At 39.0% G+C, this 25971-nt stretch overlaps 3 protein-coding genes across 9 annotated transcripts in view; 2 read left to right on the top strand and 1 right to left on the bottom strand.

The window, feature by feature from the left end:
- Positions 1-140: 140 nt before the first annotated feature.
- Positions 141-22209, top strand: USP42 (ubiquitin specific peptidase 42). 4 transcript variants are annotated; one of them, XM_084536572.1, is made up of 19 exons: positions 141-329; positions 4396-4633; positions 5362-5562; positions 6716-6826; positions 6987-7089; positions 7250-7317; positions 7474-7544; positions 8079-8161; positions 10312-10423; positions 10782-10922; positions 11117-11217; positions 11678-11816; positions 12509-13243; positions 13619-13707; positions 14308-15807; positions 16291-16583; positions 17122-17204; positions 17798-17840; positions 19395-22209. In XM_084536572.1, the coding sequence occupies exons 2-19, from the start codon at positions 4405-4407 to the stop codon at positions 19433-19435; spliced, it is 4143 nt and encodes a 1380-aa protein (XP_084392698.1). In that variant the 5' UTR covers positions 141-329; positions 4396-4404; the 3' UTR covers positions 19436-22209. The 4 variants fall into 4 exon arrangements, with proteins under 4 accessions (XP_084392698.1, XP_084392697.1, XP_084392700.1 ...); XM_084536571.1 differs by lacking the exon at positions 141-329 and adding an exon at positions 2702-2818; XM_084536574.1 differs by lacking the exons at positions 141-329; positions 17122-17204 and adding an exon at positions 2702-2818.
- On the top strand, positions 1208-2908 carry LOC311445006 (uncharacterized protein; the record flags this gene model as incomplete). Of its 2 annotated transcripts, none has more annotated exons than XM_084536581.1 (2): positions 1208-1703; positions 2601-2908. In XM_084536581.1, the coding sequence occupies 2 exons, from the start codon at positions 1208-1210 to the stop codon at positions 2648-2650; spliced, it is 546 nt and encodes a 181-aa protein (XP_084392707.1). In that variant the 3' UTR covers positions 2651-2908. The 2 variants fall into 2 exon arrangements, with proteins under 2 accessions (XP_084392707.1, XP_084392708.1); XM_084536582.1 differs by having other exon boundaries at positions 2702-2908.
- Positions 21685-25971, bottom strand: part of CYTH3 (cytohesin 3) — a 51844-nt gene continuing 47557 nt past the window's right edge. For all 3 annotated transcript variants that reach the window (XM_084536576.1, XM_084536577.1, XM_084536578.1), the window contains exon 13: positions 21685-25242. In XM_084536576.1, coding sequence (XP_084392702.1) covers positions 25170-25242 — 73 coding nt within the window. In that variant the 3' untranslated portion in view covers positions 21685-25169. The remainder of the gene's footprint in view (positions 25243-25971) is intronic.

Raw genomic sequence — 25971 nt, forward strand, 5'->3', positions numbered from 1 at the left:
CTTCGTCGCCCCCCGAGCCGTGACCGGGGGTCGCCGAGCCCCCTCTAGCGGCTCCCGGCAGCGGCACAGGGGCGGTGCTGGTCCCCGTGTGACCCGGAGGAGCTCGCTTCTCTCTCTCTCTTCTCTCCCCCCCTGCCGCCGCCGCCGCCTCCTTTCCTCCCCCCCGCCCGCTTATTGCCCGGCCGGCGCCGGGCCCCGGATGGAAGAGGCCGGCGGAGGGACGTCATTGTTCCCCGACGGGCCGTACCAGGAGGCGGAGCGGGCCGGGCTGAGGCGGGGGCTGCGGCGAGGGGGACCCGGCAGCGCCGAGTCAAGCGGGGCCGAGCCAGGTAATGGGGCCGGGCCGGGGGGTCGGTGGTGGCGGCGGGGGGGAAGCGGCGGGCCTGGCGGCGGCCTGGCACAGCCCGGCAGCGCCGCGTGCGGCTCCCTGCCCGCAAATCAATGGGCCGGGAGGAGGGGCCGGCCCCGGGAAGGGAAAAAGGAAGGGGAAGGGAAGCGGCCGGCGGGAGCAGCCGGCCCGGCCCGGCCCAGCCCTGCCCAGCCCACCGGGCGCGCTCGGCCGCTGCCCTCCCGGCTGGCGGGCAGCCGGAGGGGGTGGGACCCCCGGGCGGGGCAGGGCGCCGCCCCCAGCGCTCGGCGGGGGGGACCCAGCCCCGCCGCCGCCGCCACCACCTCCGCCGCCGCCACCCCCTGGGCCGGCGGGACCGGCCCCTGCCCGGCGGTCGCCGCTCCCGCCGCCTCCCTTTCCCTCCTCCTCCTGCCGGCGCGGGGACCCGGCGTTGCTTCCCCGGCGGGCGGGCCGGCTCCCCGTTTCCATCCCCTTCCCCCGACTGCCACGCCGTTGTTGCCGGCCGGCCGCGGAGCGGGCTCCCTTCGGGGGTCCCGGGCTGCCCTCGGGGGTCCCGGCCTCCGCCGAGCCCCGTGCCGCCCTCTCCACCCCGTTGCCATGGCCACTGCCGCTCCGAGGGGCGAGCCCTGCCCGGCCGGGCCGGGAGGCGCGGGAAGGGAAAGGGATGGAAGAGGAGAAGGGAACGGAGAAGGGAAAAGACCGGGAGGGCGGGCGCTGAGGCGGCACGCCCCGGCTGGGCAGGGCGCCGCGGGGCTGAGCTGAGGCGCACGGGGCTCGGCGGAGCGGCCCGGGAGGGGAGGAGGACGGCGGGGCGAAGCGGCGGCCCCCTCAGAGCCGTGTCCCCGCCGCCCTGCCCGCATGTCGGGGCTGTCTCGTGTCGCGCCCTCGGTCTCTCGCCGCGGGCGAGATGCTGCTCCTCGGCGCGGACATCTTGCGTGCGGGGCCTGCCCGCGGCGGCGTGAGGGAAACCCCAACCCCGAAAAGGGAGAGCTGGGGCTGAGGGCCGATCCGGCACCGACAGCAAACACACGCCGGAGGAAACGCTCCGGTTTTAGCCGTGAGCACAGCGCCGGGGTTATAAAGGCGCCACGCTGGAGCTCCGAGTTCGGCGGCGGCCCGAGGCCCTCGGGGCGGGCTGTGGAGACGGCCCCGGCTGAGGCGGCGGCTGCTGCCCCCGGCACCCCCTTGGCACCCCCCCGGCACCCCTCGGGACCCCTTGGGACCCCCGGCACCCCCCTGGGACAGGACCTGTGGCCCCGGGGGCTGCCGCCGCCTCCTCGGCCAGCCCGGCAGCAATCCTGTCCGCACAGAACAGCTCAGTGGCTTTCTGTGCATAACCGGCATCCACTTCGGGGTAAAGTGACGATTAATTTCTATTTCCTGGCTTGGTTGCTGGTTTATTCTTTAACGAAACTTCAAGCACCATGACATGTGTGTTTGGGGTGTTTCTTTCCTTTTTTTCCTAGCTTACGGCAGCTTTGGAGGATGGAACGGCAGTTTGTAATTCACGCGTGGTCTTAATATCTATGCCATAACAGTTTTCTCTCGCTGCTTATTGCTGTTTAGTTCTTTGTGTGTTTTGTTGTTTTACAACCGCTGCTGCAAATGTTTATTTTGTAATAAGATATGTGCATAATGACTGCTGCCTCGTTAAGCTCAGTTTTGTGAATGGGATCTTGTGCAAAATCTTAAGCTGTGCTTGACTCTGCTAAGCAGAGGCCAAATGCCTACCGCCTGAGAACCAGCTCGTAAGCGGTAATGTTTTGTTAAGAGACTGCCAAAAAAATCTGAACAGTACTGCTGCAGAGCTCTGAATGGGGGGATAGCAACTGTCTTAACTGATCTGCAATCTTGAGTTTACTTTTCAGTGGGCAGGAGGAGTCTATCAAGGCAAACAGAGAGAGAAATAACACCTGATGCTTATGTCAACATAAATTTGTGTTCAGAGTTGTGTAGGAACAGCATCAATGTGTATATGGAACACTGGGAGAGGAAACAGTATCAGTATTTGTAGTTCTCCTGCTTCCTTGTCAGAGAGATGTTATATCCAAATCAGAAATTGATGTATTTTGAAAAAGTGATGATGGATCTGATTTATTCTTACTTGTGTTAATATTTGCTGTTGAATAGTGCTTAATATCTGGTAATGCATCAATCAGTTGTCAAAAATAAATTTAAAAATGTGTAAGGCTTATCTTCACTGGTCAATATAAAGCTCAAGTTTGTTTTTTTTGTTTCTTTTTTTTTTCAGTAATGTTCTTCTGTTTTTCTTCTCACTGCAGTCTTGATTTTGTTTCTTGATCCTCAAGTATGTTTTCAATGTGTTGTTGAAACATTTTCCCTTTCAATCAGAAAAAAGGAGATGTCACTGATGTCTGCAATTTGAAGACTGGATCTTGTCTGAAAATCACTGAGCCCAAGAGCTGTCACCTTAGTCTTCCAATAGGACAAGGATGTCTTCATTTCTCAGTTAAATGCATTTTTCAGTTTTGTGTATTATTTTCTCCGAAATAGCAAGTGTGTATAGAATGGATTTGAAGTTTAATTTTAGATTAAAAATGTAAAGGGAAAAAAATCTAATTACAACCTCTGCACACAATTTGTTAGTTCTGGGACTAGGAGTTTTCTTATTTACTGTGCTTTGTTTAATCGATAGCAAGCAAGTTGTACTATAAATCTGAAAACACTTTATGCTTTGTTCTCTCAGTCATTTCAGTATAACAAACTAGCTTATGTTTTAAACCCTCCATTAAGTTAGTGGTTTCCCTAAATGTAGCAAGTCTGTGTGCTACAGTAAGACAGTAACAAAAAATTAAGTATAGAAGTTCATCATGTCATTATTCAGCTTCTGACTATGCACACACAATTACACTTATTTAAAGTGGTATCATCTTGAAACCTAATCAGCATTTTAAAAAGGACTTAATATCAGTTACTGCCTTTCCTCCTGGAGGGCTGAGGTTTGTTTTGTTTTGTTTTACATGCAGCATTTCCTTTTCTAGCTTACATTCCCCTGTTGTTTTGCATCAGGAAAATGTGCAACTTTGCAAAGTAGAACTGAAACAGAGGCTTTTTAGTCTAACTCTTCAGTTTATCGTAGGAGTTCTAAATGTGATAGGTGCAAAATATCGTAAGTGCTGCTGCCAAAGTTATATCCAAACAAGTATTTCTTGGAGAAACAGAAGAAGCCCAGGGAGAAATAAATTTACAAACATCTTTATGTTCTCCTTTCCCAAGATTTCTCTGAGATATATCCCATCTTTTTTTTGAGGAGGTTTTGAGGTATGTGGCTCCAGGAGTGAAAAGGAGGGCCAAACATCTCTCCTCTTGGATCTCAACATTTCAGGGGTTTTAATGTACTGCCACTTATGGCTCCAATTGGCCTGGAAAAAGTGACCTCATGATGTAGAGTGAGGAGCCCTCACAAATAAACTTGCTGTCACAAACTGACATCCAAAAAAGGTGTATTTAAAAGCTAGGCTCATTACAGAATCACAACAAGCCTATCTTGACTGATGCAGTAGACAATGAGGGCAAGCCCTGGAAAGATAGAAAAAAAGTAGCAGCCAAATGTAACGACCTTTGTGCATACAAAACAGAAAAAACGCAGGCAGTAAAGTAATAGTGTTCTGTTATTAATGCCAGCAATAGACAATTTCAACAATTATCTATTGGATAATAGGTAATAATTAATAGATAATTGAAAAATTCAGAAAATGCAATAAATAACTGATTCCCATCAGAGAATGTCATCTACATTTTTATATTAAAAGGACTCTAGAGTTGTAATAGATTAAAATCCTGTGAAAGAAATGACGTGAACCACTAGTTCTGCAGAAGCTAAAAGTAATACTGATAGAGTTTTGATGGAAATTTTTACCTTGCGTGTTTAGTTTGGGGATTCTTTTTAAATCATTCATATCTTTAGTGCTATTTAGTTTTTCAGGCTAATTCTTTGAGATTAAGTGACAGGACTTCTACTACTCTTTTCTTCTTGGAATGCTTTTTGATATTCTTACGTCAACTAGAACTTTTTTCTCTCGCAGATATGAACAATGACCATAGTTAACAAACCAAAATCTTCAAAGTCTAAAAAATCATCATCAAGGCGGTCTGGCAAATCCAAGAAACCGTGTACTAAAAAAATGAAGTCACGCACCGCAAACTGGGGCCGGATACCACCTGCAGAAGATTCAAACCAAGTCTCTGTGGCCCAAGGACGTGGAGGTGCTATTTATTGTAGATCATCTGAAAAATCTAAGCCTTTTGCCCAAAGAGATCTAAGTAAGTGTACGTTTTATCCTGCCTCCATTTTCCTCAAAACAAAATTAGAAAGTGCAGTTCTTACTTGTTATACTGATAGAGAATGGGACTACTGTGAATGAAGACTTCAAAAGGGAATCCTCTAAGGCAACTGAAGTGACTGATGTTATAGAAATTAATTTTGATATATTTACAATCGACAGCGAAATATGGGGAGCTTTTTGAAATACACAGTTTCATCCATGTCTTTTCTGATTTGCAAAGAAAAGTGTTTGTTGCTATTCACAGCTTCCATTATTCACAAGTTTTTGAATGATAATGTTGCTCAGGAAAAGGTCTGATATCTACTGTCCTTGCTAGTTACTTGTTTTTACGTTATCCTTGCATTTATTACCATACAATTTCAAGTATAAGATTGTGGTTTAAGTTATAATAAGGAAAAAAACAGTAGTTGAGTTAATCAGGTTAAAAATTATAGATGGAAAGGCACTTGGCATTCGTTACTAAAATCAGAATGGCAGTTAGACTCGCCTTAGAAAAATTAAAATGGTTGAACACACTTTTTTTTTTTTTCCCAAAACATTGTGTTGACCAGCCAATTTGAATTTGGCAGTATTAAAGTTGTTTGTAATAAGTTTCTCTGTTTTGGATTGTAGCTAGTTCCTCTAGGTGCTCCTGCAGAATAGTATTTTTTAAATACCTTTCTTAGAAACAAATAAAATCTCTTTTTAAATATAACTTTCTTGCAGTCATTAATGATGGAATTGCTCCGCCACAAAGAATTCTTTTTCCACCTGAGAAGATTTGTATGGATTGGCAACAAACACAAAGTGTTGGAGTTGGACTGTACAATCTTGGCAATACATGTTTTCTTAATTCTACTCTACAATGTTTGACCTACACACCCCCACTTGCCAATTACATGCTTTCTCTTGAGCACAACCAGTCATGTGAGTACTTTCTAACAGTATTTTAAATGTGTTGGATAGCTCTGAAGGTGAAAGAACAGCACGGGTTCTGTGACACAAAATGATTTGTCTCATTTTACCTGTAGAAGCTGGCTTTGAACGTTGTATTAGCAGTGGGCTCAGAATAGCATATGGAGTGCATTTAATGCACCATGTTAATAATAAAAAATAAAGGATCATTTCTTGCTTCATGTGAATAATGAAGTGCATTGGAAAGTAAGGCCTTTAATGAACATTTGGCATTTGGGCTTCCTGCTGGTAGAAAGGCAGGATCAATAAAATTTAGGATGTTGGCACCACAGATCTTTAGTCTTCAATGCCTAGATTCCATAATGCGCTACAATAAATGGTATGTTCATTGTTGAACTAATAAAAAAAAGTAGAAAGCAATATGAGCTCTTATGAACTTGACTAGAAATTTTAGTGGGACTGTATTAAAATCTAGACTGATTTTGTCCTAAATAAAATATTGTATTTTTTAAACTGTTGAATTTGTGTTCTTTGAATTTCATCATTATACTTAAGTTTATTTAACCCTAGGATCCTGTTGTCATATCTGTATATGTGTGTTTTTACAAAGGCACCTGTATGCTTTCTAGCCTGGAATCTTTGTACTGATACCTAGAAATTTGACTGTTTTCTTTTCTTTTCTGTACATAGAAATCGTTTCAGTTAAGAATCCTGTTGAAAAAAGGAGGGTAGAAGTACTCTTACATACATTACTTGAAATTTTCCTTTCTTCCAAAGGACCCGTATCGTGAAGCTCACCTGACAGCACTGTGCTGAAAATAACACACATTCTCTTAATGCTGTATCATCAATGTCAAATATTCTTTCCTCACGTATTTTGCAGCCTGTGGAGTTCACATTCCTGTCAGCCTTTACAAACGTGACTTTGCAGTAGTCTTTTAGATTTCTCATCAGAAAATGCATTTGAATACAGGCTTAATGGATATTTTTATTCTATAAAGTTTTGTGAAATTAAATGTTACAAGACTGTTGGGACACTCCCATCTTAGGACAATAGAATATAGCAAGGAAAATGGATATTGTATCTATAGTTTAAATTTTCTTTGTATGTTTGTAGTTACGTATATTTTGCTAGACTGGGATGCTATCTTCTTTCACTCTTCAGGTCGTGAACAAGGTTTTTGCATGATGTGCACGATGGAGACTCACATTAACCAGGCCCTGTGTTGCACTGTTGATGCCATCAAGCCTACACGTGTTATCAATGATCTTAGACGTAAGTGGCTTCAGATATGTTTCTTTTTCGATATCTTGTAATCTTCAAATAATTATTTGATGGGTATAAATGGTTTTAACACTATAAAGAAGAGAGATCTTAGAAATAAGAGAACTATTTTATTTTTAAATGAGGTAAATACTGTAATTTTCTTATTTAGGAATAGGAAAACATTTCCGTTTTGGCAGTCAAGAAGACGCACACGAATTCTTGCGCTATACTGTAGATGCTATGCAGAAAGCATGCTTGAATGGAAGCACCAAGTAAGCGTAAACAAATTCACTTTTATATGTTCTCTAGCACCTTTTAATCCTTTATTTACTATCAAAAATGAAAGTCTCCATCCTTGTTTTTCATAAAACTCTTTGAAGAGTTAACTCTCTACCTTAAATCTTCTGAGGTCTGATTATAATTTATTTCCAGATTGGACAGATCTTCTCAAGCAACCACCATCATTCATCAAATATTTGGAGGATTTCTAAGATCAAGAGGTACTTTTAAAAGTATTCCTGTCCTTAGAACTGATCTGTGTCTTTTGTTGATAGTAAAGCAATCTGTAGTTTGTCTAAAGTAGTACCTATCAACAACTTGAATTTGGATGGTTAGTCTCCTTCACATATTGTTAAGCATTTATATTTTGCTTCCAGTAAAGTGCTTGAATTGCAAAGCAGTTTCGGATACGTATGAGGCATTTCTTGATATCACTTTGGATATAAAGGTAAGATGTTTTGTAAATATGATTCACGATGTTTAAATGCATGTATAACTTTCTAAAATAAACTTGTTTATCTTAAAAAAACCAAACATAATGTTAAAATATAAGAGCTTGGTAGTGGTTAGGAAGTAGATTGGACATGGTCCTTCTGTGGAACGCACGTAAATAGTCTGCACATTTGCATTGGGCTAAAGCTGAATGAATTTTGTATCTACACGAATTATGATACTGTCATATTTCTTTGTTATTCTACCTCAATGTACATCTAATTGTTAGACTGATGGGTTTGACTGTTCCCATTACTGATGACAAAGCACACTATAGATGCTGTCTACATTATTGGAAAATTATTTGTTTCAAAGTAAAATGACTTCCAGGTGAGGTAAATGCTGAGCATGCTATTTCTGCCTCCTTTTTCACGGTGCTCATAGTAGATTGCTTAAGTATGTATTAATAAGATTATCTTATAAACTACTAATATGTCTTTAGAATTTTGAATTTACAGTGACTTTATGTTCTTCTTTCTTGCTCCCTTAGGCAGTTTCATCTGTTACCAGAGCTCTAGAACTATTTGTGAAACCTGAACAGCTGGATGGAGAGAATTGCTATAAATGTAGCAAGTAAGATTATTACTAATTATGTCTTAATATTAGATACTAGTTTAATATATTGCATTGACTTAGAGCGTAAGTTATTGTTTAACTTCATGTAGAAATAGAGACACAGCTTCGTTGTTGTTGTTGCTGCTTCATTGTGTTTAAACAACTGATGCACTGAAACAATCCCAAACTTGAAAACATTACCTTTGTTTTGGAGATGTAAGAAGAGTGCCTATTAGCTAATATTGGACTTTTATTCCTAGTATTGTCTGCACCATGGCTTGTCAGGCTTCCTAGGTGTGTAGTTGCATGCTGAAATATTCATATTGCAAGAAGTTAAAAGACATGCCCAGTAAGTAGTGGTGTGCTGAAGCAAGTTGCTATGGAGAATGATTTAGAGTGGAAGGCAGCAGCAGGTTCCTGAAGGTCCTAGCGTTCACTGTGAAACAAAGTTAGATTGAGTCTCAGTGCATGTGAGCTGGCTCTGTGATAATTAATGTTAGCAGCCTGTGCTGGCTCACTGAACAGCATCTTGCACAGTTCTTACTGTAAAACCTGTAGACGAATGTCTGAAATGAGCTACCTGAGTACACATGCTCAGGGAAAGCATATTGAGTTCAGGCACTCAAAATGCCAATCAATATGTAAAATGTTTCTACGTATGTGAGAAACAATTGAACATTTGTATAAGATGGTTTGGCAAAACAAGTTGTTATTCAAACATACAATGAGAAAAGCAAGGCATGCCAGGATCAGCTCTGTAGGATTCATGCCTGACCCCTCTAAATTAAAAATGCAGTATCCACTTTTTGTTGTTGGAAACTAAGTAAATTAGTGTGTCGAATCAAGAGCATTCAATAGGTTATTAAAGCAATTTAATCCCAGCTTCGTCTTAGCCTGTGGATGCTAGAAAGCCACATGTAGTATATTCAGGATCCTCATAACTTATGTCTGAGGAAGAGAAAAACTGTAATAAGCACCTCACATCTGAATTGCGTGGTCCTTCATTAATGTGCTCTTTGAGGTGTGATCAGTTCAGTAACACACAAAGCCAGAATTTTCTGTCTTTTTGTGAGTTTAAAAGGAAAGGCCTTGCACATGTGCAGTACTTTCTCCATTGCTGACAAACTATCTTACTACTTTACGTTTTTTGTAATTGACATTTTCTTTTATTTTCTACCATGAATTCTTCTAATAAAGAGGACTGCCTCTAAACTTTGTGTCTAATTACAAGTTCTGTGGAATTTTATAAAACACTTGGATTTTTGTTTCTTTTGAGAGGGAAGTCTTTCTTGTTCATAGGCGTTCTCTATGGGTTTGGAATTCTCTGGCTTGTATTTTGACATCAGAATTCAAAAAGAGATACTTTAATTCTTTCTATTTATTAGCTATCAACAGTATTTCTCTTGATGTAAACCAACCAGTTTCAGTTGTTCTCTGGGCTAGTGGTTAAATTTCACTGCTTACACTGTAGGTCCTACCTTTGAGCAGGCAATATATCAAACTTAATTTTAACTATTTTGTTTCAAAGGATTGCAGATGGTTTCAGTGTCTTTCCAGACAACCTCAGTGCATGAAGACTTATTACTGTTAAATGTCTCCCTCCTGTAATATGACTGTGTGCTTCTGTTGTATTTTTGATGTCGATAGATGATCTATTTTGGAAATTATTTGCAGTTTCTAGTCCTGAGGACCAAGGCTCTCATGTTCTACTTTCAGTATTTGTATTTCACTTGAAAGCTGAAAGAATGTACCCAGGATTGGAGTTCAAATAGCCACTTTTGTATACCAAGAAATGGTACCTTGCCTTACAATCTGGTGATACGCTTTCGTGAGAGATTCCTGTTCCCACTACGCTGAGATGTTGGGAAAACTTACCTTTTTGGCATAACAAAATACGCGTTCAGACATTTGCTTGGCTATCAAAAGATAATGTTCTAAATCCTTTATTCCTTTATTCTTTGTTCTGTAGAGCTGTCCTCTAATATCCTGCTATCTTCTCTGTATTAACAAACCTGAAATGCAGTGTATGGATTTATGAAAAGAAAAAAACATATTATGCAAGTAAATATCATTCAAATAGCATAAGCATGTGTGAGACATTAAAACTAGTTTGATTTTAGGGCAAAAAAGAAGATGCTTTTAAACAGTTGTCTCTGCTTGTTTTTAAGGTGTAAAAAGATGGTTCCTGCATCCAAGAGATTTACTATACACCGTTCTTCCAATGTTCTCACAATATCACTGAAAAGATTTGCAAATTTCACAGGTGGAAAGATCAACAAGGTATATTTACTGCTGTAATGCAACTTTATCATCATGTAATGGGGCATCTCCCAAAGCTGAAAGTTGTTAATATTTTCAGACAATAATTGTAGACTAACAGCTATGGCTTGTTCTTTCTCTTAATATCAATAAAATTCCTGCTTGACAAGAAGCATATGCTTTCCTCTGAGAAGGCTAATTCATCAGAAAATAGTTCTCTGCAACTTCTATTATTAAACGTTGCTTATGGGAAGACTTATTTTTAATGAATCAAGAAATATATTCACATAATTCTAGTCTGTATTATTTGGAAGTGGTTTTCTCTGGCTAGTCCGCAAAGTACTCTGGGATAATTTTTATATCTTCTTGGTCTATCTAGGAGGTAAAATATCCAGAGTATTTGGACCTTCGAGCCTACATGTCTCAATCAATTGGAGAACCACTCCTCTACGCCTTATATGCAGTGCTGGTGCATAATGGTATCAACTGTCACGCAGGACACTATGTATGCTACATAAAGGTAGATATCAACATCATTTCTAACAGGGTAAAAGTTGTGCTGGCAAACCAATTAAAATGTTACTAGTAACTACTGTTTCTAGGGAAAAAGATTTCATTACATGTTTATTTTATATGTGTGTATTTTGTTCCTATCTGTGATTTCATTTGGAAAACATGCAATTCATCTAAAGATATCGTTGTCTTTATTTGCAGGCTGGTAATGGACTTTGGTATCAGATGAATGATGCTAATGTAGTCCGTACTGACATTAAAACAGTTCTTGGTCAGCAAGCTTATTTACTTTTTTATATCAGGTAATAACATATATTAAAATGTGTTCAGAACAGATTTACTTTCCTGTTATTGATATTTTTCTTTTTTGCAAGTGTTTTCCTTTCTATCCTAGGAAAAAATTATTATTTGTATAATTCAGTTCTGTCTAACCTGAAATTCTCTGTGTCATTTATTATCTTTTGTTGCTTGGCCTTAAACTGCAGCACTTGTGTAAATTGCTATATGTGTGTTATCTGTAGCTGGTTAATTTAGAGAAGAGAAATTAAGGTCATCTGTGGTGTAAGAATGAGTTATTGCTCTGAAAGTGATAGTCATAGTAGGAAGACCGTTATCTAATTTTCAGTTTGTAGTCTTGGTTAAGTCTTGTGTATAGAACATTTCCAGATCATATGAACTGTTTCTATAAAATTATAGAATGGGATTTAATCCAAGAGTAGGCCAAAAGAAAAACTAAACCAAGATCACTGCTCTTTTCCGAAGGCGCTATGATCTGACACTCGGAGAACGTGCTTTTTACTTACCAGCACCATCTTATCCCCGTTCATTCCTTGGTCAGCGGGGGGCTAATAGTAAGCAGACTGGATTTATGGGACCACGACTTCCTCCTCATATGATTAAGGTAATTTAGGGAAGCGGAAGGGCAGATAATGGCAACAAACTGACAGTGGGTATGGGGTTTGGTGTGGGGGTTTCTATTTGGTTTTCAGCATCTAAGTTTTGTTTTCCTTCCCATGCTGCAGCTTTCTTTACAGCCCTCATGCTAGAGCCGGAGTCATTCAAACAGTGGCTACTGCTGAATTGTACAGTCGTGCTACTTAATTACCTTATACCTCGAAGACAGCTTTCTAAAGCACAGAGAGCTATGCTCTTTGACAATTTGAGTGTACTAATCCTTGAATCATTTAAGAGAGGACTTTTTTTTTTTTTTTTTCTCCTAGCAGCATCTTTTTAGCTAAAACAGTGAAAACAAATCGTCTTATTCCTGAGTACCAGAACAATTATTCCAGGCTTTTCAGGGTGTGTTTAAAGGGAAAAATAAATATATGTGGAAATAGTTTTAGGTAATATTAAGTTGCTTGGATGGCTTTCAAAAATGATGTTCATTTGATAACAATATGTGGTAAACCAAAAGCAGGAATGAAATACACTTATTGGACTTGCATTTATGTATAAAGGGCGGTGTGTTTTTTTTTTTTCTTTTTAGGTATTAAGACCATTTGTAGAAATTCTTAGTAGGGAATTTCTTGTTTAAAAATTTTAAATCAAGTGCTTGCATTAATCTATCTTGCAATTTCTTCTTTATAAATACAGAATTCAAGCCGTTTAAATGGAAATGGATCCTTAAAAGAGGATCCAAATACCATTGGTGTCACCCTAAAAAGGCCATCTTCAGCACCGCCAACGGCTTGTGTTCAAAACTGGGCAATTACAAGGCCTTCAATTACTGATCCATCAAAAAAACAGAAGATCACTATCAGTATTCACAATAAATTGCCTGCTCGTCAGACTGTGTCACAGCCTGACTGTCTTAGCAGTGCTGTGGAGGATGAAGATCTCAACAAGGCTGTTCCTTCATCCACAATTACAAATTCCACTGCAGCAGAGTCTACCTCAAATCCATCTATTATGTCAGTTACTACTGTTTCCAAACAAGAAGTTTCTGATGAAATTTTCGTGGAACCAACAGTGAATGGAAATCCTAAACTCAGCTCTGATAACACAGTCCCTTACGGTGCAGAATCTTCAGGAAAATCTGAGGAGGAGTCGAAGGGCTTATTTAAAAGGAAGTGCAATGTAATATCCTCTAATGGAATTTTGGTTGGAAAGGTAGTCCGTACATTGCAGAATTCCCATTCTTCCTGTCAGAATGCTGAAGAAGAAAGATCCCAGCATGAGCTGCCAAAAAATGATTCACTAAATGGTGCTATTAGTTTAGTTAATGAATCTAAAGAAAACGGACTGAAACTTGATGATTCCACTTGCCAAGCTGAACCTGTTAAACCTTCTGAGATGTTCTTTTCTAAAACAAATGGATTGCTTGAAACAGTGAGTTGTTTGCTCCATCTAGAATTTATCACCTATGATGTATTCAGGAGTATTATGTTCCTAATTCCTGTGAAATACTGAGAAAACACAGCACAAATTTGATTGTAACACTTTGTGATATTATCCCATTAGAATTTGCAGAGCTGAGCTGACATTAGAACTTGTCAACTTAAGCTCAGCTGAGATAAAAATCCATAAGTTTCATAAAGTAGATTTTTGGGGGGTGTGTTGGGGTTATGTTTGAAGTGTAGATAATGCATGTAACTCAGAGTGGTCTTGTTTAGCATTTAAAGGAGAAATTCTGACAACACTAGCCTCCAGTACTGCTACAAATAGTATTTTTTCTGTCTGCTGACTTGTGCATTTTAATTGCAGATGCCTATAGCTATGCCTCCAGTCCCTCAAGAAGTAATCTTAGAATCCCTCACAGACAGCCAGCTGAACAGCTTGTCAGAGGAAATAAGGTAAAATGAGCACAGTCTGGGTAAAACAAGATTTTATGGAAGTCCCTTGTGGTTTTATCTGTCTACTGATACTATTTAATGGAAGGATTTAAATCAGTAGAATTCTGTACTGTATGTCCAGTGTTACGAACAGAACTAATGATCTGCACTGAGGTTGGTGCCTCATGGAGAACTTCTGTTTCTTGATAGAATGTTTTTCCATTTTTTTCCATTGTCTGGAGAAACATTGGCTCTTCCCCTCCTGTTTTTTTCAGTCATAGGATATGTGAATGTAAATTCTTGGGAGAGAGATAGAAAAATAAGTTTCAACTGTTGTTTTTTCAGTTATGGGGGGAGAGCAAATACAGTGGTTTTGGATATTTTGGCTGTTACTCAGAGCAGCACGTGGAAGGAGACACGTGTTTGTTTGTTTACTGCAATGGTTTCAGAAGCAAGAGGGGAAAAAACTCTTTCTCTGGGAGCTGAAGAAGGTGTAATAATCACAGGTTGGGTTTCTATGTGGAATATCTTTTAGAGTTTTCCTGTAGTCGTGAGGTCTTTGTTTGTTTCTGTTTTTTACTTAACAAGATTTTACTCTTAATATGTTTTTATTTTGTGCAGTGTCCCAGGACCTCAGAAGTCTACAGAGAATGATGCTCTTATGGAAACTGTAGTGATGGAAGCACTATTGGTCTATGAAGAATCCAGGAAAGTTCCTTCTGACTTCAGCTGTGAGGCTGAGAATCCTTTTATTCAATCAGATTCTGAAACCATTTCTACCAAAGAAGAAGTTGGAAGTATTATAACAAAAGCTGATAATGCACATCCCAGTATCAATGGTCAGCACAAGATTAGGGAAAGATGCTTTGATACTGAAGATGAATTCCTTGAACAGTACCGATCTGAGGACCGTGGAGACAAAGACAAACCAAGAAGATCAAAAGAACCTGAACTCATTTCAAAAGAAAATATTTTGTACATCAAAGAGTCTTCTGAGGCTGATGAGGACTTGCGGCAAACTTCCTCTCTAAAGTCTGACAGTGAATGTAGTTCTAAAAATCTTTCCTCCTTAGCTATTACAGATAAATGCCAAGATACAAAGGACATATCTAATAACTACGTAGAGGTACCACCTGTTAATGACTCGTCTATTACAAAGCTGGATAAAGTTTTGGAAAGCCAATTCTCCAGACCAAATGAAGAATTTGGTGATAGGAAATGGGAAGAAGATGCCATGCACAGGAAAAAAGATAAGAAAAAGATACACGAAACTAAAAAAACTGACAAAGAGCATTACCGAAGAAAGAGGGAACATTCTGATACTGAAGAGAAGGAGAGTCAAAACAGAAGCAAAACAGATGGTCATTCCAGCAAGAGAAGGTGCTCTCGCAGTGTGGAAGTTATTAAGCAAAATCGTCATAAGCAGGAGTATTGTGAGGGAAGCAAGTACAGATCTTTCCATAGTGAAAGAAACAGCCCTGATAATGGGAGAAGATCAGTAAAATATTCCAAGTACAGATCTCGAAGCCGAGGAAGATCAGAACAAGATAGGAATAGATATTACCATTCCAAAGGGGAAAGAACTTGGAGCAGAGAAAGATACTATCAAGATGAACCACGAAGATGGGAAAAATGTAGATATTACAATGATTACTATTCATCTCATGCAACAGGAGACAGCAGAGAGAGAAAGTTTTCTCACGGTGATAAAGACTTTGACAAATTGAGTCAAGCTTACAACAGCAGGTCACATAAGGATTATCATTACAAAAGCAGATGGCCTCACAGTTCCCTCTCTCGAGAGGAAGATGTACATCACTTTAGCAGCCACAGAGTAGACTTACATCGTTGCTCAGTACCTCAGCAACATTCTGAAAAATATTCTCGTGAAAGACATGCACTTCCACCTGTGTCAGGTCATTTTGAGGACTCTCCCCAAAAAAATGAAAAAGAAAGAAACAGAAAAAGACAATATAGTCGTGCAGAAGGTAGTGAAAGTGAAATAGAAAGGAAACGCAGAAAGATAGAAAAGGAGCTTTTAGGTGATGAAAAAATGAAAAAATATAAGAAGCTCAAGAAGAAAAAGAAGTCTAAAGATAAACATCGAGAGAAGGATTACAAGTAAGCAAGGATTCCAGCATAATCAGCAATTTTTTTCCTAATTCTTTTCTGGGTGTTTCTCGTGTCTTCCTTTTTTTTCATAGTTTCAAAGTTATTTTGATAGCGTAATCTGGCTGGGGATCATGTTATTAGGTTGATCAGTGAAGATAGGAAAGATATTGCTGAATTGTGTTAGAACACTAGATTTGGACCACATAGTTAGAATCATATCTGCACACCATTCTGGATTAGGTTAAAACATTTTTTTTAATTGCACATATTCCAGAGCTAGCCATTGTTAATGATTTGTGTACAAACCAGGACCTATCGTCCTTCAATCAGAGGGCTTAAGTTTTGCATCTAAAGTAAGTTACATGTGCACAAAGTACCACAAAATAGCTGACATGCCGCAAATCATCACCTGTGGTAAAATAAATAAAGTTTCATATATGCATCAAGTGCCACATCTTTTTTTTCTATTTTTAACTTGCATGTTTCCTTCAGACTTTATGATTTGGATTTCTCTGTGCTCCACTTTGACAATGACAATCGCAAGCGTAAGAAAAAGAAGAAAAAGAAGAAACACATCAGGAAACTGAAAGGCTTCTTGGAATACTTAGATCCTCGTTTCCAGAAGAAAACACGGGAGAAGAAGGAAGAATCCCGTCCTCCAGATGGCTCTTTTTGCGAGCAATACAGAAATGAGGGCAGTAAACAACCTTACAAGGAAGAGAAACCTTCCAGTGCAGGTGAAAGCAAGAAATACAGCTCCACTGCATCCAACGAGTATATTAAAGGTAAGCGGCTACAGCATGTTTATGGGATTCCTCTTTTATTAATACAGAGTATTTAAAATGGTCTTAAAATGCTTGATGACTGAACAGTCTGCATGGATATTAAAAAAAGCAAAGATGATAGACTTTTTTTTTTTCCATTTTTGAATGACCACTAGAAAAGAAAGTCTGAAACAAAGAGGTTAAAAGAGAAATAATTTGATTTGATGATTAAGTGGCAAACAAGAGGAAGAGATGCAAGATGCCTTATTAAATTCAGTCCAACTAACTAGGAAAAATAAACTTGGACAGCTGTTATCTTGGAAAAGAATATTGTAGGTAGAAAGGAGGTTCAATAGTCAAGATGGAAGACGATGACATGAGGCTTACAGGCCACTAATGTAGTAGTGAAACACAGTCTTTCTAAAAAAAAAAACAAACTGCCTGAATAATTCATTTGAATAACATACTATGTTCAGCTATTTCATAACATAGAAACAGTGCTGACTGCTTATTCAGAGTAACATAAGTTGGTGATAATACTGAAATATTTTTGTTTCAGATGTAGATCTGCCTTCTCCTAAGCACACTGAATTCACAGTTATTAATCCTCCAGAGGACGCTTTGCAATTTAACACCTGGAGAGTATGTTAAATTCCTGCTATTGTTCTACTTGTGGTTTTTTTTCCTATTAGTATAGGCTTAAGAATATAGAGAAATGGGCTGATAAAACAATTTTTAGTATAAAAAAGCCATCTTGGTACATCTCCTTACAGAAAACTAAATACAGACTTGAGCTCCTGATTGGCTTCACACTGAACTCTGTGCTGTTCTTGTCATAATCTTGGTCTCTCAGTAGATAATACAGTTTAATTAGCTATAGAATCATGTGATGAAGATGACTGCACGCTGCAACAATTCAACATCAAAAATGAAATTTTATGTTTTCCATGATTTTTTTCCTGAGCAGAAGTGTGTAGTATTAAATATGTATGTATCTGAGATGAAGCCACAGTCCCAGTTACTCAGATATTTTAATAAGCACTTGCAGTAAGATAAATTGCTGCATCTTTTAGCATTATTTGGTTTAATTGTAGGGTTAGAGACACATTGATTCAACAGAGCTGTAAAGTTTCTAAAAGCTCACTTTGAAAAATAACAGCTAAATTACTGGCAAGACTGCACCCGTTCTTAAAAACAAACAACCCTCCCCCCAATCATCTATTTTCCTCTTACAGATAACTGAAGTAATCCCCGAAGAAGACAGTTCACTATCCAAAGGCAAGTTTTATTTTTAAACATTTTATACATTTTATACCTAGCCACAACTTAACCAGTTAACAATGAACAGGATTGTTACTGACTGTTGAAATTGCCATTCTGGCATAGGAAACAAAAGAATTCATCTTCTTGCTTTACAGCTGAATGCCTTTTATAGAATGGTTGGAGAAGTTAAATCTTGGAAGAGATTTTCAAAAATTCTGCCTCCTGATGAAGTAAATTGCCATAGTCAGGAGATTCTGGCACTGAAAACTTTCTTCAAGATAAAGAGGAAGTGCAATTGTTGCAAAGCATGTTTGTGTTTTGAGACCTGGATGACCAGAAGTTTTAATATTAAAATACCACATGGAGGGGAGGCTGGTTGTTCACACATTCTTGCAGACTTTAATACAATCTGTCCTATTATCAAGAACAAAATTAGGGACTGAACTGAGGTCTTTCAAATACCAGTGTTGCAAAACCAGACTTTTTATGATACTAATGTCAAAAGAATCCTGATTGTACTAAATTGTAAGCATCTCTTCTAGCTGATAAATCAGGAACAGCACAGAAGAAAATGCATCTGCTCTAACGCTCTTTGGGCTTCAATGAATTCTCTGGCCAGCAGAGGGCAAACTCGTTTTTTCTAAACCAGACAAAAGCATAGGAAGAATGTAAATGTGTTGCATACATTCCACTAGTCTGGGGCATTAAGATCACTGGGCTATGTAAGTGAAAGAGATGCTCATTGATAAATACAATAGTACCCCAGTTAGATACGCTGCTCGCAACATAAGCGGGATAGAAGGGCTGTGCAAAGCAATTTTGGGAAATTGAGGAATTCGAGTATTTCATCAAGGCTAAAGATTAGTTTCATTTTGGGGAAGGTCAGTCTTTCAAAGAAAATAAAAAAAATGTCTCTTAAGCAGGATTTTCTGAATGATGGAATCTAATCTGAAAAAAGGTCACTTAATCAGTTTGTTTTTTTTTTGTTTGTTTTTTACAGTATTGAACCTCTCAAATAAGCTAGGGACAGACTAGGAACAACTGAGGACTTGTTAGATTGTGCCTTTTCACCTGGACTCATGTTACTTTGAATAAATTAACAAGGATAGCTAGTGATAATTTGTAACTTAAGGAAAATCCAAATACCGGAGAGAAAGAGCAGCATTAAAGCAGTTAAATCCCTGCATTCCTAAGTGCTCTCTCTAGCAAGTTTCTGAACGCTTCTGTGGCTAGGATTTGGTCAGCTGACCACACGATCACTAGTAAAAGAAGGATGCTGTCCAATCAAACCTTCAAATAAATTTAATTTACCTAAGGTCTACCATTTGCTATTAAAGCAGGTAGTTTTGTCCTAACGTTCTGTACAGTTCACCAATTTTAGCACAGAACTGAAATGCAGCAACAATTTCTTTGGAAGCTACCTTCTCTAGCCCGTTCAATCCTGTAGTCACAGATAAATCAAGGCATGTGCAGAGTTGTGACTTCTGTTTAGAAAGAAAACCACTGAGCCAAACAGTTCCATGTTGAGTAACTCAACAGGGAATGACATTTCTTCCTTTCGTCTTTCAGACGCAGAGCTTACAGATGGAAGCCTTCAGTACTCAAACTAAACCTACCATCAAAACTGATGACCTTTTTACCATCCAAACCAACCATTTTACCATCAAAACCCAACAACTTCAAACCCAACAACTTCTTACCATCAAAAACCCACCGTCTTCTTACGACTTCTTACCGTCAAACCCAACGTCTTCTTACTGTCAAAACCAACCACCTTTTACCTTCAAAACCGACGACTCAACATTATCAAAACAAACTATCAAAACTTACTTAAAATTTATCAATACCGTAAAATTACCATCAAAACAAAACCCAATCATAAGTGGTGCTTCAAATGTCTGTACAGACTTTTACCATGAAAGAACTTTTTTTTAGCTTTTAACTTGAGACTTTCTTTTTTAAAACGTACTTCTAATCCAAAAGGGTGGAAACTTTCTACAACTGCTGAACATTGTACATTACCAAGTAAATATCTCACTGAAAACAATGCCCTGGAATAGAACATCTCAAATGCTGCTTAATTACAGACTCAGGTTGATTGTGTGTTATTCATGTAATGTTACTCCAAGTTAGACATCTGGTGCAAGAACGACCAGGAAACCACAGAATTATAAAATTTGCAACTGACAGTCTGTATATTTAATTTAAAGACTTATTTAAGATTTCACAAGCTCTCACATAACAGGAGTTTTGCAAGAGCTTCATCTTTTTTGTGACGCCTGACACTAGAAACTAATTTACTTCACATTTTAATTCTATTCAAGATCGGAAGAATGTTCTGGTTTTCAACGCTGTGGAACAATGATCAGAATATGCAGTTCTGAATGTATCTCAGACTATTTGTATACTCTTCCATATGTTTTTATTACACTTTTTAATACAGCGTCACTTGTCTTAAGTCTTGGTTGTCTGTTTTGTCCCTCTAAAGTTTCTAGTTACAGACAAATTCATACTGTGATTTTTATTTTTATTATTAAATGCTATCAAACTGTGATGCACTTATTACTCACTGGTCCTGCATCAGGAGATGAGTGGGGAACCTGTATTAAATACAGTTCATCTGAATAATCTGTCTGGTTTATACAAGCTGTGTTGTTCAGAGATGTCTAAAGTTTGATCTTTGTTTTTTTAAAGATAAAAAGCACTTGCCCCACTGTAAATATATAGCATGTAAAATTTATATAGTATATAAATACAGCGAAGTTAAAATGGATTTTTACTTGAGTTTTACTTGAGTTATTTAACATGCAATATGTCATGTGACTTGACAGCTTTCAGAGTGTTGGATAATCAAGAAATCAGATCTTCCTTTCAGTGGTAGGTGAGAAGATGCTGTTGGTGTGACACAGAGAAGACAAGTAACTTGGGACTTCAACTGCCTAGACAAGAATGCAGAAGTCTTTCTCCTTTGAAGTTAACAGCTTCCCAAAGCAGGCAACAGCTTGGAAGCTTGGCAGTAGCTTTCCACTGCGTGTGACACTAAAAAAGGAGCAAGGTTAATGTTTTACTAGATAATTCAAGTAATATTTTGGTACATGGAGAACACCATAAAGCCAAACCATAAGTGTACCCTGCATAATGTTCCTATGGCAACAGTTATGTTAAGTTACATAAAGTAACATGACAAAGAAAACACCCACCTGTCCTGTATCTGGCTTTTTTTTTCCTCTTTTGTCCTTTGGCTCCAAGATTTGGTGTCTTGTGTTTTGTCTGATCATTAACTCTGGGCTTAAATGTATAAAAGGAGTTTAAATGTTGACTGCTGTACCTTTTTAGTGCTCTATTAAGCGCGTCCGGCAACAACTACTGCTGGAACTAGCTGCCATACAGGAGTAGGGGAGTGCAGTGAGAGACAGCTTCAGCTTAGCCCTCTGAAGAAGATGGGACAACTGCAGCGGTGTTGGCTGCTTCTGCTGGGGGGAGGTCTCATTTGTCTCCTGGAGGAGAGGAGATCACTTTTTCTCCCATTTATGTTTGACTGAAACACAAGGAAATATTTTGTCAGGTCCTTTCACTAATTTAGGGTGGTTAGGGTGGTTCACAAAGGGTTCTCAAAGGAAACAGATCTCCAGCTCTTACTAGAATTAACATTTGTAGCTGTAGCATACTTTATTCAATCTATTTTGCAGTGAAAGGGTTTTCTCTGTAACCTGATCCTTTAAACTGTTGTGCCTAAAAGGGCACTTGCAAGAGCAGTTACAATCCATGCTATAAAATTGAATCACCCTCTAGCAAGAAAAAAAAAAAAAAGCAGTTATCTTGCACATACTCTTGATAAAGGAGGAGCTATACAATAGTATATAGTTTCACACTTTATTTTTGAGAACGTCCAGGTTTAAGTAACAGCTCTTGATGATAAGTGAAAAGATTAATATTGCAATGGATTTACACAGAACATTACATTTTTAACAATGATCGATACAGAGTATTTGTCATGCAAATCACCTGTGTACACCAAGTAATACTTATATCAATACATATCTGTACAGTATTTACATTTTATATTTAAACTCTAACTAGAAACATTTTCCAAGAAAATATAGAAATGAAACTGGTAAGCCACAAGTCTTAATTTGTAGCATTTGGTCTACAACAGACCTAGCTTTTCCAGCAAGCATATCTACATAGATATGTAATAAATCTTAAAAAATAGGCATTGTTTTTATATATGAAGCATTATAAATGCTGCTTGGTTTATAAAGGTTCAGTTTTGTACCAGTTTAAAACTGTTCAAAATGTTAAGTGATTTAGAGCTTATTTTGTCAGAATATTGTAAAATTTAAGTCAGTCCAGCTGAGCTTAAGTATTATATACAGTTCTCTCCCTAGATTGCACTGGCAGCATGGCTGAAGTTAGTGGCCAAATGGTTTAGGTATTTGAGAAGCCGTCTGTGTGGCAGAAGCAGTAGCGGCTTTTGCTGGCCCCTGTAGTTTCAGAGGGCAATGGTAAAGAGCTGAAGAATTATGCAAATTTCAGCGCAATGGGAAGGGAGAAGTCTGCTGTCCCCAGAGGACTTTTCCTCAGCATGGCCAAACTGTAACAGGTATTGCTTTAGGCCACAGAGCAGCTAGCCTTAGTAGCTACACCTGGACTTGAAGCCCAATAAAAAAAAAGGGAAAGGTTGAGAGATTTTTCTTCACCCTCATGGATAGTACCTGACTTGGCCAAAATTTTCACAAGCCACTTTGTTTTACTGGCCTCGTGGCCAGTGGAAATTCTGGGCCAGTTTCACTCCCTGTTAATACTGTTACAAAAAACATTTGAAATCAAATATTATCACACAAAAGAATGATATTCCATTAGCTTTGGTAAATTAAATAGTTACATTGAGCACCACAAATAGCTGGTTTAGATGTTGCATTTTAATGCTAGAAATAATATATTTCCTGCTATATCCTCAGTTACATGTTAATCTAAATAATCTTTTCTGCAGGATATAAGAACTTTAAACCAAATACAGCAAATAAACTCTCAAGGCATTTCCTTCATGCTTACAGGTAGACACCCTCACCTGGCTAGATAAACAGATTTTCTTGAAGGTGATATTTCAGAATGTAAGAATTGATCAAAAAAAAAAAAAAAAAGTGCTTCATGGCTTACTGTTTTTGTAATCTCACATTTCTCCAGGAACACTTTATTTGCTGCATTTCACCGTTACACTCGTCAGTACCACTGGTTCTGGTTTATCACTATTTGCATTACAAATCTGCTTGTCCAAAGCTAAAACTGATGTATGCACTGCTTGAAAACAAAACTTGAAGTTGCAGAGTGGAAGACTCAAGTCATGATGTTAGCAGCTGTGTAACCATATTGCTTTCCAAACAAAAGATGTACAACTTAATTCGTTTCTATAAAGAGTTTAAATGCCTACCATTAAGCAAAGATGTCCCCACATTTATACTTACTGTTAAGCAAGGATTCTACCTCCTTTGGCTGAGGTTTGCTCCCCTACTGACATTTGAACATTCATCCAAGTAGCCTGCAATTCCACATGCTCGGGGAGTATAGAAATAGTGTAGAGTATAGTATAGAAAAGGTTCCTCCAGGCTCTTCCTCTCAGCCTTTTTTTGAAGCATGCAATAAAGCAAGATATTCACAGGCTGACATTCCATGCAAAACAAGGCAAATTAGTAAGACAGGAACCACAAAACTAACTGTCCTTTAAAGTTGAAATGAGATTTGAAATAGATCAACTTAGTGTCTGTTTTTCCCAGTGCAGCACAATTCTCTATCATGTATCCAGAGCTGCTTCTGTTAACTCCAAGAAGCAAAGTGTTGCTTTGACAACACACTGTGTCACCAAAGCATTTGTTGGCACAGTAGGCCCGGCTCAGGTTCAACAAGTTCGTGAAAAAAAATGAGTACTAACAGAAGCAGCAGGGTCCAAACAAACACTTTATGTTCCCACTGTGAAATGAGGGGTTTTACCTTTAGTGTTATGCACACTGTCAATAGAAAAGCACTGTAACAGACTCTGCCATGGCAGTTTGTATGTTACTGAAAGGCCATCAGAGTGGGACTGCAAAAAGATCTTCCAGAAGTTACAAAAAAAAACGTGTGGGTGGGAGTTTAGGTGTGTTAGATAACACAACCTTAGATACAGATTTTGTTCTTTACGTAAAAGTAAGGATGTCTACTCACTTCTTCAACTTGAATGACTGAAGCACAAGTCTGAAAAATCGCCTTTAAGAATGTAATGAAAATATTTAACTTTTCTGTATGTTAAAAGTTTGCTACAGGCAAAGGAATGAATGCTGATGCCTTAACTATCTAGGGCTGTATCTTACAGAAAGAGCACACCTTCCTGTTTTTTCCCTTTAAAAATATTAAATGCATGTGAAATTATTAGGAGGTGTTTTCACATGCAAAGCCTAATGCAACACATGCAAGCCCTGTCATCTTATTCCTTTAGTAGTAACTTAGTGTTACTTTAACTACAACATATCTAAAACATAAGAAGGATGTTACTATATAAAAAGCAGATGAAACCGGTCATTAAATCTTACTGCTTATTGTGCGTGAGCAGACTGGAATGAGTTTTAGCCTACTGGCAAGTATCAAACCACATCTGTACTCAGTGTCATGCCTACAGACAATCCTTTACTGTTGGGACCTGCATATTTTTCAGTGCATTCAACACAAACCCTTTGGCACAACTAGTTAACTATGTAGCTGCCAGTCCACCACTCAGCTGCACTTCTGAAGAAGAAAAGCTATTTCCATCTAACATAGGAGCACATACCCTAAATGAAAGCTTCACTCAGCTGGTCATTTACTGCAAGATGCACAAGATTTGAAAACTGCTACTGAGATTGTGGTTTTTCTGCTTACAGAAAAATCAAGTGCTGCATCGCCCCCGACTCCACTTCGTAGTGCTGCATTTAATGGAGATTAAAACAATTTCAATTGCTCCTCTGTTTATGGACAACGAGCTCAAGGAAGAGGTACAGCATATTAGCCTGGAATTCCTTCCCTGCCAATCAAAGTAAACTGGAGCTGTAACTAACACAAGCAGAAACAAGGCTTCCATGTTTTCAGTTGAATAAAGTTCCAACAAAATCATCCTCTGGGATTTGAAGTTTACTTCAAATTATATGCCAGTAACTATTTACCTTGAAAGATCTTGCCAAGTTTTTATGTCATAGTAAAGTGTATATATATATATATATATATATATAAAATTTACAGTTAATGTCTTCACTTAGTTTGTCCAATTTTTACATTATCACTCAACTGTATGTTCATTCATAAGTTGATGCATGTGTACAAGCCGCTGATCACATTCTATTTCTTGTTTGCAATTCTTCGTTTCCTTGTTGCCAGCATATCGTAAAATGGATCCCTGCTTATACTTGCTCTAGAAGAAAAGGCATCATCAGTTTGGTTAACAAATAGCCGTTTCTGAAAACTAGAACTGTTTTGTTCTCTCTTCCCTTTGAATGACTCCACACTTATAATCAGATAATGGATTGCTGACCTAGAATGACAGAACATCCCAAGGTGGAAAGGACTCACGATAATCGCCGAGTCCAACTCCTGGCTCCACACAGCATCATCTAAAAATCAGACCCTACGTGTGAGAGCGTTGCCCAAATGTTCCTTGACCTCTGTCAGACTTGGTGCCATGACCACTGCTCGGGGAGCCTATCCCATTGCCTGACCACCTCTGGGTGCAAAACCTTTTTCTAACACTCAGCCTGACCCTCCCCTGTCCCAGCTCCACGCCATTCTCTCAGGTCCTGTCACTGTCCCCAGAGAGCAGAGCTCAGTGCCTGCCCCTCCACTCCCCTCGTGAGGAAGTTCTGTAGGCCTCTAAGCACCAGAAACATTTATTTTAAAATAAGATCATATTCAGCTGTGATTTGTTAAGAGTTCATACCTTCCTCTTGAACATTATTTATTCCTTTAAGTGTGGGTCTGCTTTATAAATCTTACAAGATGAAGTCAAATTATCAAAGTTCAAAGCTGCACTGTGAACATGCTCAAGATAGATGTCACTGAAGTTATTTAGTAGTTGAAGAATTTAACAAAATCAGGGTTAATGATAATTCACACACGGCTTTAAATTCGCTTCAACACAAGAAAA

Source organism: Aythya ferina, assembly GCF_964211825.1.
Source record: "Aythya ferina genome assembly, chromosome: 15".
Taxonomy (NCBI): Eukaryota; Metazoa; Chordata; class Aves; order Anseriformes; family Anatidae; genus Aythya; species Aythya ferina.